The following is a 14,514-nucleotide window of genomic DNA, read 5'->3' on the forward strand; positions in this document are numbered from 1 at the left end:
CCTGGTCGTATCTCTGGGGATGGGTCACCCCAGGGGCAGGGCGGGTCTGCAGATGGCTTCCTAGTCACTCCAGGAGTCAGCCCCAGTGGGCATCATGGAGAGGCTCTTCCCAGCATGGACAGGGTTAAGAGCCCCGCTGCAGGCTTCCGGAAGCCCAACTGAGAACCATGGGGCTGCTGGCCCTCTCGCCCAGGTTCTCTTCTCTGGCCCCAGCCCAGCCCCCACGGCCCCCGTGTTCCAGCTGCAGAGGCCTCTGGGCACACTCACTGTCTGCTGGTCCCGGCAAGGCTGGCAGGTGTACTCAAAGCTGGCAAACTGGCAATACCTGGTGGGCCCGCAGTCCTCGTCGATGATGCACTCCTGCGGAGACGGAGGGAGCGGCTGCCTCAGTGGAAGGGGAGCAGCGGACCACAGTGTCCTGGGAGGGCAAAGCCCCACTTTATCCCAGGCCCCACAGGCTCTGGGGGCTCCAGCAGGGTTTCCAGACTCCCCTCCCTCCCGAGCCCTGCTGGCTCCAGCTCCTCAGCCTCTCGCCCACACAGTGTGCTCACCCGCACCGCACGCCTGGGCGTCTGCCCTCCAGGATGCCGCCCAGTTCACACAATGGCATCTGCGTGCAGCCCCCCGCCACATATCCCAGGCAGGGAGCACAGAGACTCGGGGCTGGTCTCCAAGCTGAGCAGATGGGGTTAATAAAAGACCTAATGAGTTCCAGCCCCGGGGCAGCTGCACAGGATGAGCTGGAGCCCAGGCTGTTGACCATGAAGGGGCTCCCTGTGGCCCCCTCCTCAGTCCTGGGTCTGGATCTGCCAGACAAAGGCAGCTGCTAGCTTCCGAAGGGGGCAGGGGTGCGGCTGGCATGGGCGCTGCGGGCCAGGTGACTTCTCGTGGCTGCCAGCCCATCAGGCTGGAGAAATGCAGGAGAAAGGGAGGCCACGGAGAGGGCTGGTGTTGGGGAGAGTGCCCGTACCTCAAACTAGCCATACCATGTTGGGGGGCCCCTTGGCCTCTCTGAGCCTCCATTTCTAGGTCAGTGACAGGGGAAAGTAATGTCTCCCTGCTGCCTGTTGGGCAGAGTCAGGTTGATCCGGGGTGTCGAGCCCCCCTGGGGCTGCACCACGCCAGGTCATTGGTGGTGGGTCTTGTCATGGCCTCAACACGGCAAGGTGGGGCAGCTCAGCGAGAGGGTCCCTTCCTCTCAAAAGAAGATGCTTGTTCTGTTCCCATACCGGCAACCCAAAAATGCCAGCATGCCGGAAAGGCCCAGCCAGGGGCGGAGGGCTGCACACTCAGTCTGTTTGACCCCAGAGCCCATCATGGATTGAGAAGTCCATGGTGCAGTCAGTAAGCCACAAGACCATCATGACCTCTACACACACTCAACTCAGTTCAGCTGGAAGCCCCCAGGTCCAGACACTTCTTCCAAAGCAGAAAAGCAAGAGAATTCAGTGGGAGGGAGGGAGGGAAGGCCAACAGGCATTGAGGAGCTTCTCTGAATCTGGCCATATTTTCAGGCACTGGGATGTGAACATGAATATGAAAAAGTCCTTGCCCTCAAGAATGTATAACTCAATTGAAAACAACCAAAAAAAAAAAAAATGCAGTCCAACAGAAAAAGGATTCAAAAGACTCGAACAACTTACGATAATAGAAACCATTCCACCTCTTCACACAGAAAAATATGTTTAACCAAATAATTGACAAAATGCAACTTGAAAGAGCAAGAGACCATGTTTTCACTTAGAGTGGACCCCACTAAAAAGGCTGATAGTATCTGCAGCGGGCAGAGAAATGCCCCGCCCCCGAAATGTCCCTAGAACCTGTGGACGCATCATGTGACAGATAAGGGAACGTTCAAGTCACAGGTGGAATTCAAGATGCTAGTCAGCTGACCTGATAAGGAACAAATCCTAATTATCCAGGTGAGCCCAGTGGAATTGTAAGGGGCTCTGAAAATGGGAGGGGGTGCAGAGTCAGTGTCAGAAATACCATGTGAGAGATTCCAGGCTTCGCCGGGTTTCTGGTTTTTTTAAAGATTTATTCGTTTGAGAGAGAGAGTGGGGGAGGGGCAGAGGGAGAGAGAGAATCTCAAGCAGACTCCCCCACTGACCAGAGAGCCTGACACAGGGCTCACTCTCACAACCATGAGATCAGGACCTGAGCAGAAACCAAGACTTGGAGGCTCAACGAGCCGAGCCACCCAGGTGCCCCCGGACGTTGCTGGTTTTGAAGATGGGATGGGGCCTTGGGCTAAGGAACAATCCCCCCTAGAGCCTCTAGAATGATGGCCGTCCTGCTGACACTGTGATTTCAGATTTCAGCCTGGGGAGACTCGTACCGGACTTCTGACCTCCGGAACTGTAAGATGGCAAATGCGTCTTGTTTTAAAACCACTGAGTTTATGGTAGGTTGTTACAGCAGCAATAGGAAACGAATGTAATATCCAGTATTGGTAGGGATTCGAGGAACTAGCATTGCCAGATGCTTTGGGGGTAATTAAAACTGAAGGAGATATTTTTTGCAGGCAATTCATCAGTAGCTGCCACAAAACTGAAATGTGTATCCCCTCTGACCCTGTACTTTCCCTTCCAGGTGACAATCCTCAGAAACACTTGTCCAGACAGGCAAGTATCTGAGTACAGGGCTGTTTAAGGCTGTATTGTTGCTTTACTGTAGTCCAGAAAGAATGCAAAGGCCCAACAAGCAGGAGCTGATTAAATGATGGTGTATGTGGTCACTTTCCAGGGAAATGCCACTGGGCAGACATGAAAAAGAATGAGGTAGGTCTTTACATTGTACTGTTTACAGTAACTCAGTGAAAACAAGCAAGTGGAAGTACACAGAATCCCACTGTGAAAAGCAGAGTAGCTAGGTGTGATCCGAGTCTGGGCCCAGCACGGTGCCTGACCTCTAGGGGCGCACGAGAGTTAAGTGTGGGATGGATGAAACCACTTGTAGGCCCCTGTGGCAATCAGGCCAACAAAATGACAATCATTAGCAAGGATTAGGGAACCAAAGCAAAAAACACACACCTTCCATCAACTTGGCTTCTCATTTCCCAAGAATCCTATAGACTTCGTATTTGCACTATATGCTTCTTTTCCAGATCTTAAATTAAAAAAGATATGCGCTAAGACCCCAGAACCACCAATCCCTACAAGGCACTGCTTTCTATCGTTCTCCATGACAAAGCATTCCCTGCAAAGCAATTCATTTTCTTCTAGGTATGAGGACATTTTTGGCACGGAACCTTGCCAAACACTTTTGAAAAGTCTCAATATGCTAAAACCCTAGGTTTCCTTTGTTGACACGTCTTTGCTAACTACTAGGGCTCTGGTACGTCAGTTCAGCATGACTTCCCCCTGAGAAACCCAGGGCTTTTGTTCTAATCATCGGCCAGTCTGTTTGTTGTGGATGTGGCTCAGTAGCCCCTAGAAATGTTCTAGAATTGTCATCACTGGAAACCCTAGAACTCCAAGGTGTGAAGAAATCACAGAGACCAAAAAGAGCACAAACTTTGAATCCTGGTTTTGTTGCTTAATAGCTGTGTGACCTTGGGGTTTTGAAAATGAGGGTGGGGGCGCCTGGGTGACTCCGTTGGTTAAGCGTCCAACTCTTGATTTTGGCCCAGGTCATGATCTGAGGGTCAGGAGATCGAGTCCTGGGTCAAACCTAGTGTGGAGCCTGCTTAAATTCTCTCCCTCTCCCTCTGCCGACCCTCCTCCCCACCCCAGCTCACTCACTCTCTCTCTCTTAAAAAAAATAAAAATGAGGGTGATAACAGGACTGACTTCACAGGGCTGTTGTGTTGAGTTAGTGCCCTGTGATGAACGGTGGCCATAGCAACAGAAAGCCTTATCCCCATGGAGTGTCCCTGGAGGGGACCAACCTGTCAGCAGAAGGGCAGTCTACACAGGGGCAGCAGCTCTCTGTCTCTATCCCTGGCAACACTTGGGGATTTCACATCTACTCCTGACTTATCTCTATCCAGAGTGTCAGACCGAGGGGCAGTGGCCTGTATGCTAAATAGGAGTAGAGTTCCTGGAACAGAGTGGCCTCTCCTTGTAGGACGACCAGGCTTTCCATATGATAAGGTTGTTAGTTTCGGGTCTCCTCTGAACACCCCTTAATTGCAAGAGACAACGTCCCACCTTTCCTGGCGTTAGAGACCTGGGGGACAGGTCAGGTCCTCCTACCGTGAGCAAAACGGAGTGGGTGGGGGCTGTGGGTCATGGGTTGGTGTCTCCCAAGCACAGCTAGGATTTTATTCTACTCAGTAGTTCCAGCTTCTCTTACCTGCTCCCATTTGGGCTGATGTTTTAAAGGGGCCTCAGCACCCCACTGGGCACAGGACGGCCGAGGAGGTGAGTTCGGAAGGATGGCCGCTTCTCTATTGAAAGGGCTGCAGAGGCTCTGTGCTTGGGGTACCTCTGAGACCGTGGGGACTGGGAGAGGGACGCCATGCTACCCCAAAACTAAAGACGCAGCCCGGTGCCGACCGTAGGGGTCCCCTGAGTGCCACAGAGCAGCCGGGAGGAGATGCCAGACGAGGGTCCGTCCCGCAGAGCCACGTAGCCACCCACGGGTCCTGCCGCAGCCCCGGCGCGGCGGCCACTCGGCACACGTCCTCGCTAACCCCCTCAGAAGAGCACCATTTTTCTCTTCCTTCCTCACGGCCTAGTCTCCTAGCCCTCGGTCACAGCTTAGCAGAGCCCACCTGCGACAGGGCCCCACACCCCACACAACCCCAGTGACGAGGCAGGAACAACAGGGCCAAGGCCACGGCCCCATGGCATCTGGGTCTCAGTGTCCCTCCCGCCCGGGCTTCAGGCCTCCTCTCCAGTCCTGGCCACTCCCTGTCCGGGCGGCTCCTCCCTCCATCCTTCTGGGCAAGGCTGACACACAGCCTTGAGGCTAGCCGTCAGGACAGACGGAAGCCATTCAGAGGATCGGCCTTCTTGTCTGGAGGAGGAGGAAGCTATATTTAGAACGCTCTGGCCGGAGGCCCCTCGGTTAGGAGGCTGTGCGAGGTGGGGCGGCGCTTTGGCAGGAGGCTGGGCCTGGAAAGGGCCCTGGTGCTGCGACACTATCATGAAATAGTGGAAAACGGCAATGGTGCTGTTCTGTGTCTTTGATTTTCCAGTTCAGAGTTTATCAGAGGAGACAGAAGCCCAGAGCAGTGGGGAGAAAACAGCATGAGCCCTGTCAGGCTTTCCTGAGCACCCGTGTGGGGCAGCGGCACACAGCTTCTCCATGGCCCTTGCACCGCCACACTGGGCTTTCTTGCGCTGGCCAGGGGCACTGCCCACGCTCATTGGGAACCCCGGGCTGTCTTGTTCTCGTGAGGCCTTAAGGAGAAGGCCACCTGGGTGGACCCCTCCTGGGCCAGGGCTATCCGTGGTGTCCACTCAAGCCCAAGGCTCTGGATAGAACACGTGACATGGAGGCCCAGGGGGCCTCCACCAACCGAAACTCGCCCACCTCAGAGCTTCGCACGCTGCAGCTGGAGGGGAGGGGGCAACAGTGGGCATTCAGAGAGCACCTACTGTGTGTCTGCACCTGCTTGAGCTTTAGTGGGTTCCCTGGTTATCCAGGGCCCTGTGAGGTCAGCGCCCACTACGTAGCCCCCAGCATGCACTTGGCGCACAGCTGCCATTCACTAGAAGGATACGGGAGGAATGAGCAGAGGAACTTTCTCAATCTCCACTTCGCAGATAAGGAAACAGGCTCAGAGCCCAAGGTCACTGAGGGAGTTTCAGAAGCTAAGATGTAAACCCAAGTCCCTCAGACTTCTCCCCCACCCCACACCAAGGCTCGCTCTTCCCACCACACCCTGCTGCCTCCAAATGCCCGGTGTGGGTTGAATTATATGCCTCACGATTCATATGTTGAAGTCCTAACCCCGAGCACCTCAGTGCCCTACTGGGAAACAGGATTATTGTAGATGAATTACTTAAGATGAGGTCATTACAGTGGACGTGGTGTCCTTGTAAAAGGGAAATTTGGACATAGGCACACGTGGAGGAAGGACCACGTGAAGACAGAGAGAAGACAGCTGCCTACAAGCTGAGGAGAGAGGCCTGGATGTGTAACTTCCTCGGGGTCTCAGAAGGAACCAGCCCTGCTCTGATGTGGGCTCCCAGCCTCCAGAACTGTTACGAGAATGCGTACGAGTCATCCAGTCTGAGGTGCTCTGTTACCTCAGGAATTGAACCCAGGCCCTGCCCCCAGCCAGCGACGGCCCCCATCTTCCCTGTTTTGGCTCTTCCACCACATTCGGCCCCTGTTCCTGAGCTTTGGCGTCACCCTGCGGTGACAGAGAGGTGACAGACATATTCTGAAGGGTGCTGAACCTCAGGGACCAGAACATGGTTTCCTGGCTGAGCCCCCATCAGCCAGAAAGATCTAGGCTCTGGTACCCCAGGCCCATTCTCTCCTTACTGAGGTTTGGGTGGACGGTCATTTTCTGGCCCTGAGCAGGGGGTGGCTGTGCCCCTGAATGCTCCCAGGATGACAGACGGTACAGTCTGTAAGATAAACGATGCCCCTCCGGCACGGGGGCTGTTCTCGGACCCCTGCACCTCCTGAGCAGAGATGGTCTCACACAGAAGAGTGGACTGTGGGGAACAGTCATCCTGATTTGCGCAGACTGGGGGCTGCCAACCCCAGAAGGTCCTGGGCACCCAGGAGAGCCGTCCCCACAGGGAGTGCCTGCTCCCACACCACCCTCCCCAGCCCTGCCCCTGCACTCCCCACACTGCTGGCTTACTCCTCTTTCCTCCACCCCTCATGGGCCCGGCGCCAAGCGTCCCTGGAGCAGCCTGAGGGGCAGACACAGGTTTGGGGCTCGAATATGGGTTCACTTACAAGCTGAGTGATCTTGGGCAAATGACCGAGCCTCTCTGTGCCTCAGTTTCCTTATCTGTAAAATGAGAACTTCCTGTGGTGGTTGCACAGATGAGAAGGGATGATAGGTACCAGCTCCAAGAACAGTCTCTGGCCCCCAGGACTTAACCCCCAGGGCGCCCCTCTCTCTGCAGTGCTCGCTCACAACAGGAGCTTTAAAGTGCCCATGGAAAGGCTTGAACAACCTTCCGAGCTTCAGCTTCAGCTTGACCCAGTGGATTTCTTCCTAATTTTTTTTATAAAGATTTTATTTATTCATTTGTTGGAGAGAGAGAGACAGACCACAAGCGGGGCGGGGGGGGGGGCAGCAGGCAGAGGGAGAAGGAGAAGCAGGCTCCCCATTGAGCAATGAGACCTGTGCGGGGCTCCATCCCAGGCCCCTGGGATCATGACCCGAGCCAAAGGCAGACAGACGCTTAACCACTGATTTCGTCCTATTAACGGAATACCTTTTCTACTGAAAAGGCCCAGAATATCAGATCAAGCCAGGGTTCCTCACCCTTCCCCACAAGCCCACCTCCTGCTTACCCTGGAGCCCTTGGCTCTGGGAAGGAGGGAGGAGGACAGTCACGTGGAACTGGAGGCGGCCCAGGACTTGCATATGACCAAGGGGGAAGAGCAGATGTGCCAGGGAAAACAACACACTCAACCGCCCGTGGGTGCCAGGCACCTTGCCGTCCATCATCTACCCTCTCTGTCTTCCAACTGAACAAGAGGAGCCCCATTTTATGGACAAGGAAACCAAGGCAGTGAGATGAAATCACTCATCAAGGTCATGGGGAAGAAGTGGCAAGGCCAGCGCTCAAGCCCAACCCAGTGCTCTACGGAGACAGGTCAGACCCCGGGAGCAGGCCTGCTGGGGGCCCAGGTGCTGTTTCTGCAGGAGGGCAGGGTCCCCGAGGCTGGGCCCTGGTGCCAGGCTAGGAGAGGTGCTGAGAGAAAGCAGGAAGCCTCCCTTCATTGCACGAGATTTCCAAGTCAGGTTTTCCCCTTCCTCAGCCTTTTTTTGACCTTAAAACCAGGCCAGTCGCAGGAACATGCAAAATGCGCATTTATCTCGAACACAGCAGGGTGCCCCCCACCCTGCCTCTCCTGGATCCTGCACTGGAAACTTTCAGCCAGCTCAGGACAGGTGGGGGCCCCAAACCTCACCAGGAGTTCTGGCCGGACCCACGAAGCAGAGCCAGCCCTATGGAAAAACCCAGCAGGAGCCAGGAGCTGATGGCAGCTATCTGAAGTTCTGATATCTGCGGCAGCTTGGGTCCCAGGGGCCACTCGCCAATTCTTCCTTCCCCAGGTCACCCAGCCCGTAAAAGAGGAGTGTCTCCCCCCCGCCCCACCCGGCTAGGGTGGCACACAGCTAAAGAGAACACCCTCTCCAGACCCTTTAGTGCCTTGGATCCTTTGGGAAATCGTCCTGGAGTTCTCCGTCTCCTCCTGCCCCTCCCCCACCGCCTGTCTCAGCCCCCGCCTGTCTCAGCCCCCACCCCACTGCGCCCTCTGGCAGCACCCTCCCTGCGCCAGCCTTCACACCACCCAATGTCTTCAGGGATGGAGACAGGGTGTTCCAGACAAAAGCCTGTTTCCTCCTCCTGGGATCCTGTCCTCGTGCCAGCCTACAGAGAGGGCCAGGCCCATGCTCACAACTTCCCAACACATTCCTTAGGCCTGAGTGAGGTTTCCCCTGTCAAAGTCACGCCTGTATTTAATTCCAAAGAAAATTTCTCCATGTGCCCGAATCCTCCCTAACCAAATGAGCACCGTCACCCCACCTACCTTAGAAACAGGGCAGGGAGCCCTTTCCAATCCCCACCGTTTCCGGGGTCTTGGGGTCTGCACAGTCCCCACTGCCCAGGTCCCCCACAGACAACAGAGTGGAACCACTGGGCCTCACCTGGGTCTGCCCGTTGCCAAACACACCTAGGACACGGTCAGCACTCCGCCTGCACAAGACGCCTGCTGCTCAAGTCATCAGGAGCCTGCCAGGAACTTGGGGTCCCAAAGCACCAATGGTGTCATAGCACCTAGTATCGGAGCACCTCCAGTCTCCAGTATGAGGAAAGGACCCCGTCCTGACCGCCCCTCCACCGACTCCTTGTTTGGACTTGCATGAGACCCCTCAGTTTTGGGGCCTCACAGTAGGACGGCCGGAGTTAGCAAATAAAAATACAGGATGCCCAGTGAAATTTGAATTTCAGATAAATGAAAAATACTTTAGTATACTATGACCCAAATAGTGCATGGCACAGACTTATATTAAAAATTATTAGGGGCGCTGGGATGGCTTAGTTGGTGAAGTATCTGCCTTCGGCTCAGGTCACGATCCCAGGGTCCTGGGATGGAGTCCTGAGTCGAGCCCCCTCCTCGGTGGGGAGCCTGCTTCTCCCTCTCTCTCTGCCCACTCCCCTGTGCTCTCTCTCACTTTCTCTATTTCTCTCTCTTGCTCACTCTCACTCTATCTCAAACAAATAATATCTTTTTAAAAAATTAGTATGTTACAAGACATGTTTTCTCTGCCAAACCTATCAACAAGATTCAACAGGAGTGTTTCTTGAAAGACAGAGAGTGAGACTGGCCTTGGGCAGGAGGTTGAAGGGGAAGGACCAGTGACACAGAGATACCGGTGAAGACAAGCCAACAAGGACATCAGGGGAGCCACTCTGGACTCTGGGCCCTCAGCTGGGAGCAGAAGACCACCCAGAGGGTCCATGTGTGCAGGCACGGCTTCTGTACTTGGAGGAAAGGCCTCTGGATTCCCTAGGATGAGAGTGATTACAATAATGAAACAGCCCCAACAGTCGAAGCTTAGGTCCTGTTCCCGGTCTGCAGAGCTGTCCTAAGGCCTGAGCACTAATTCCTGCAACCTTGGCAACAATCCATCAAGAGAGGCACTATTATTATTGCTTTCTATTGGGTAGATGAGGAAACGGAAGCACAGAAAACTCAAGTAACTTGCCCAAAGTCACAGCTTGTGAGCCGCAGAGCTGGGATGTGAACCCAGACCTGCTGGCTGCTCGCTAGGTCAGACGGCCAGTGGGAGCCGGGATCCAGAAACCTGCCCCGGGCCGTCCTGCGGGGCCTTGGCCTTCCCAGCAGGCCCTGCCCTCTGCCCAGGAGCATTTCCCCGAGGGATAAGAAGAGCAGCAAAGGAAGAGGGACAGAATCCCAGGTACTAGGAAAGGCACAAATCGTGCAAATGAACCCTAACTGTCCTGGCTGCTCAGTCTCCTCCCATCCAAGGGGGAGTACGGCCCAGCTCTCCTAGTGGGTTCCACCCCCAGGGGGCTCCACGGCCCCCTGGTCCAGGAAGTGGAGGCCTGGCAGGAGCCTCTGCCCCACACGCCCATGGTGGCTGCAGCCCCTGCATGCGGCCCAGGAGAGCCGTTGACCCGGCCAGTCCGAGGTCCCGCGGAGGACTCTGGGAGAAATGCTTCCACTAATGGGCAGAGAGCCAGGTGCTTGCCAGGTTCCCAGGAACTGAATCCGGACTGGATCCCAGGAGGAGAGGCTGAATGCTGGGGAGAAACAAAGCAGGCTTCATTCCTTCCAGCTCCTGCCCCCAGAGGTCTCTATGCTTGCCCTGCTCCTGCGAGCGCCTGGAAATTGGGAGAGTGGGGCTCACTCTCAGACTCCCGGGGGGAAGGGCTCGGCCAGCCTCACAGAGCCCCCCCCCCCACCGGCTGAGGTCACACCTCACTCTTAGCACCACTGTGGTAGCAAAGAGGCTGGTCGCCAGCCTCTCCACCGGGCTTCTGCTGCAGCCGCAACTGTCTTCCTAGAACACAGACCTGATTACGTTCGTCCCTAATCATAGTTGTTCTGAAAGCTGTTCCAGCAGCGGAGCCCTGGAAAAGCTGAGGTCAGACTAATTCAATCAACACCTAATGGAGGAAACAGGAGGCCCTCCAGGCCCCTGAACGGCCAGCAGCACCTGTGACACAAGCATAATAAAAGAATGTGACAAGGTGGGAGTGAGTCAGAACACAGGTGTGTCCCCCAGTGACCTGAGCTTCAGGCAGTGGGGAGCTCTCTCCTCCGGCTGCAGGAGGAAAGCCTAGAACCCATGAATTGCCCTACACAGTACCAACCTCCCATAGTTGGAATTCTTACCAGCTACCTTCAGCTCCCCAGGACCTTGGCACCAGGCAGGGGGTGTCCTGGGTGGGGTGGCAACATTTCTGCCACTGGAAAGAGGCGCTCCTCACTCTTGCAAATTATTATCCTTGCTTTTTGGTTTATGCATCAGTGAGGTCTGCATATAGTTGGCAAGAGGGCCAAGAATGCCAAGTCTCTGGATCTACAGGGCTCAGGTATCCTGGATTCTAGCAAATTCATAAAGGTTGTGAGTCCCCACAAGGCCTCCACCCTGAGGACACTCTACCTTGCAACTCACTCTTTCCATCTTCCCTACCAACCATGACCTGGAGTCCACACTCTGCATGTAGTTTCAGGTCAGCCAATGAGGTCAGTTCCCACCCTGCTTTCCTGTTGGAGTTCCTCACCACCCCCTAAGATCCAATCTTAGTTTCTACTTCTAGAATGCCCTCACTGATTCATCTTTGAGGAGCAGCACAAATGTCTCCTCTTCAATGAAGCCCTCCCTGACTCTCCCCCCGGGCAGCCAGCACTAGTCTCCTTGGTGCCCCCAGCCCTCCATATCTACCCCAGTAGAAACCGGGTGAAGAGAGGAAGGCATTTGGCCTCAAAGAACCAACGGAGGTTTATAAGACTTGTCAAGACCCACCATGCAAAAGCCAAGATTCAGGTTGTAGGGGGGACCTTTTCTCTCTGGTGGGTAGGCCAAGGTGACCCTTGGCTGCTTGGTCATTTGTGTCGCCAGGCAACCCAAGCTGGGAAATGCCTCAGTCCTCAAAGCCCCCTGAGGCCTGCACGTGAGGCCCTGGCATCTTCTCACCCAGAGCACTTATAGCATCTTTGGACCCAGGGATCGTTTCTAGAAATAAGAAGTAGGAGAAACTAGAAGGGCAGTGTACCCAACACCTAATCATCCCATCCTCGCCCCCGGAGAACACACAAGCTCTAGCTTGAATCGACTGAAGGTGGAGGGGTAACACTGTGTGCCTTTCAAGGCTGGGTCCTAAGAGGCAGTGTAGCTTCCGGTTGGCTCTTTCCATCATGAGGGGTTCTCTGAACCGAGCCTCCATGCTGGGAGGAGGCCCGGGCTGCACAGAGAGGCTGGCAGCCTCAGCTAGGGTCCCAGCTGGACTCTGAGTGCAAAGAGACCCTCGATGCTTCTGGCCTTCGCCCCTGAGTCACCCCTGGCTTCAAGTCTGAGCTCATAGACTGTAGAGCAGAGATGAAGCCGCCCCACTGTACCTTTTCCGAATTCCCGACCCTTCATCCATGAGCATAACAAAATGGCTGCTCTGCACCACTGGGTGTGGGGGAAGAGTTAACCGGAGCAGTGTTTCCCAGAGTTGCTGGTGCCTCTGCCGGGCCCGCTCCCAGGCCGGTAGGCCACTAAGGAGCACGGCAGGCTGTGGCCCTCAGCGATCTCAAGCCGCCATTCAGAGCCAGGCGGCCGATTCCACATGCCCTGCTTCCTCGCCGTAGAGCTTGGTGGCTGACGGTATGAAGCTTCCGTCTCCACTTTGGCCCTCTCCAGCCTCGGCTACTCTACAGCCTCTGTGGCCCTTGGCTGCCCTCCCGGCCAAGCAAGTTTGATGCCATTTTCCTTGGCTGGATGACTCCACTCACCGTTTAAAAGTCCAGCAGAGCTAGCATTTCTAGGAATTCCAGTGATTTTTCATAAAATACCAATCCATGTTGATGTTGAGTCCCTGGGGTGGGCTGCTGGGGGTGCCCCTTGTGGTCCTGATTAGTCTCTGAGGAAGAGGCCACCCCCAATACTAGTCTTGACCCCGTGGTGCTGGAAGAGAGGTCCATGATGAGGGTCTTTATGCTTTCTGTCTTTTAAAACAAATGTTCTGGGCAATGAATGGTGGGTGTCAGAAGCGATGTCTGGGCAGTGACAGGGTGCCCTCCAGGGTCCTGCTGTGTCTGAGGAGCCAACAGCACTCCTTGACCACCATGTATCAGGGAAGCGCCTGGAAGGAGATACAGAATTGCCACCAGCCCTCTGGGGGTGGGGAGAGGGATCGGGGGTAGCACAGCTAGGTCTCCTGGGAGACGGCCCTGGGAAGCCATGACAGGAATGTCTATGGGAAGGCAGGACCTGGTTCCTGTTTCTCACAAGCTTTTCGCCACTGCTCTGAAGGGCTGCAGCTGCTTTACCCCTCCTGGCCTCTCCTCTACAAACTCAGCTACCTCAGGCAAACCTCCATCGCCTTCCAATGCCTCCTTTTCTAGTTCTGAACTGAAGCAGCTGTCCGGCTCCCATGCGGCCTCCCTTTGCCTCCAGTCCCACCAGGCCTCGGCCACTTTTTGTGACACATACAACCAGAATCGGAGTTGCCCTTGGTGCTGGCATCTGCCCCCGACAAATGGCGTTTAGCCTTGAAGGACAGCAGAGCTGCTGCCTGGGCAGTGGTGTCGAGAGGAGACCCAGGCTGCAGACCAGGATGATGTTCCCCATGCCCAGGGCGGGCGGGGCCCAGTCCGGGCCTCATGGAACAGCCGTCATTGTGCGTCCTCACCCTCAGAGATCTTATACAGCCCCTAATGAAATCACCTTGCTTCCCACAAAGCAATTAATAGGATTACACTTGGCCACAGTCCTGTCATGTACCTGTGCTCACTAATCCTGGTATTGCTGATGTGATCGCTTGTGTGACTCCTTCATTCATTCAAGGGGAAGAATAACGCAGGACATGAAGAGTAGGACCGGGGCAGGGTGCAGGGATCGGCTGTGCTTTTCAGTAATTACAAACAGCTGACTCGGTTCTGCGAGTGTCCCTACTGCTCAGTGACATCTCGGGTACGTGCACCACTCTTCCCCCATCACTGGGGATGGACAGAGTTTCAAAGAATTTACTCAGTTGGTATGCTGTTTACTCTTTTCATATGAGTCAGTGAGCTGACTCAGCCCAACCCAATCCCTTCCTGATGATTTTCCTTTGCCTTGGGAAGAAAGTAATAAACGTGTCATGTCCCTTCTTACTCTTAGCCCTTGGAGATGGAGCCCAGACAAGACCTAGTTTCTCAGAGTCTGGTGTTCTGAGACCCGGCCCCTGGGCACACATACTGGAGAGAACCGTGGTGAAGACAAGCTCAGCTTTCTTCTCTTCTAGTCCATCCCAAAGGCGTGGGGTGGAGTCTTCAGGGGAGCGAGGGCGGTCTTCTCTGAGAAACAGCGGTGCGGTGACCCTCCTGACACATGGAAATTCTCCAGCCAGACGTCGTCTCTGTATCCTCGAGCTGAGCCAGCAGTGCAACAGGCCTCAGACGGAGCCGGAGGTCAGGAGAGACTTCAGAAGGCGGTTCACCCGCCGAGCAGCGACAAAGGCCTCCAGCCTTCCCAGAGGGTGGCTGACCTCTGCCGGGGTCCTGAGCAGCAAGAGTCTACAGGCTTCCTTCCCATCCAACCACACAGGTGACAACAGCAGGTCTGGGAGCACTTGCACACTCCTCCATCGGAGACAGGCCGCAATGCCAGCATCTTCAAGAGCCCCCCCAATGTGCTTTGTT

General features: G+C 55.3%; 1 protein-coding gene across 1 annotated transcript in view; it reads right to left on the reverse strand.

The window, feature by feature from the left end:
• Nucleotides 1–14,514, reverse strand: part of DKK3 (dickkopf WNT signaling pathway inhibitor 3) — a 35,970-nt gene that overhangs the window by 4,578 nt on the left and 16,878 nt on the right. Inside the window, exon 3 of the mRNA XM_002925297.3 lies at nt 268–360. Coding sequence (XP_002925343.1) covers nt 268–360 — 93 coding nt within the window. The remainder of the gene's footprint in view (nt 1–267; nt 361–14,514) is intronic.

Source organism: Ailuropoda melanoleuca, chromosome 16 (genome assembly GCF_002007445.2).
Source record: "Ailuropoda melanoleuca isolate Jingjing chromosome 16, ASM200744v2, whole genome shotgun sequence".
Taxonomy (NCBI): Eukaryota; Metazoa; Chordata; class Mammalia; order Carnivora; family Ursidae; genus Ailuropoda; species Ailuropoda melanoleuca.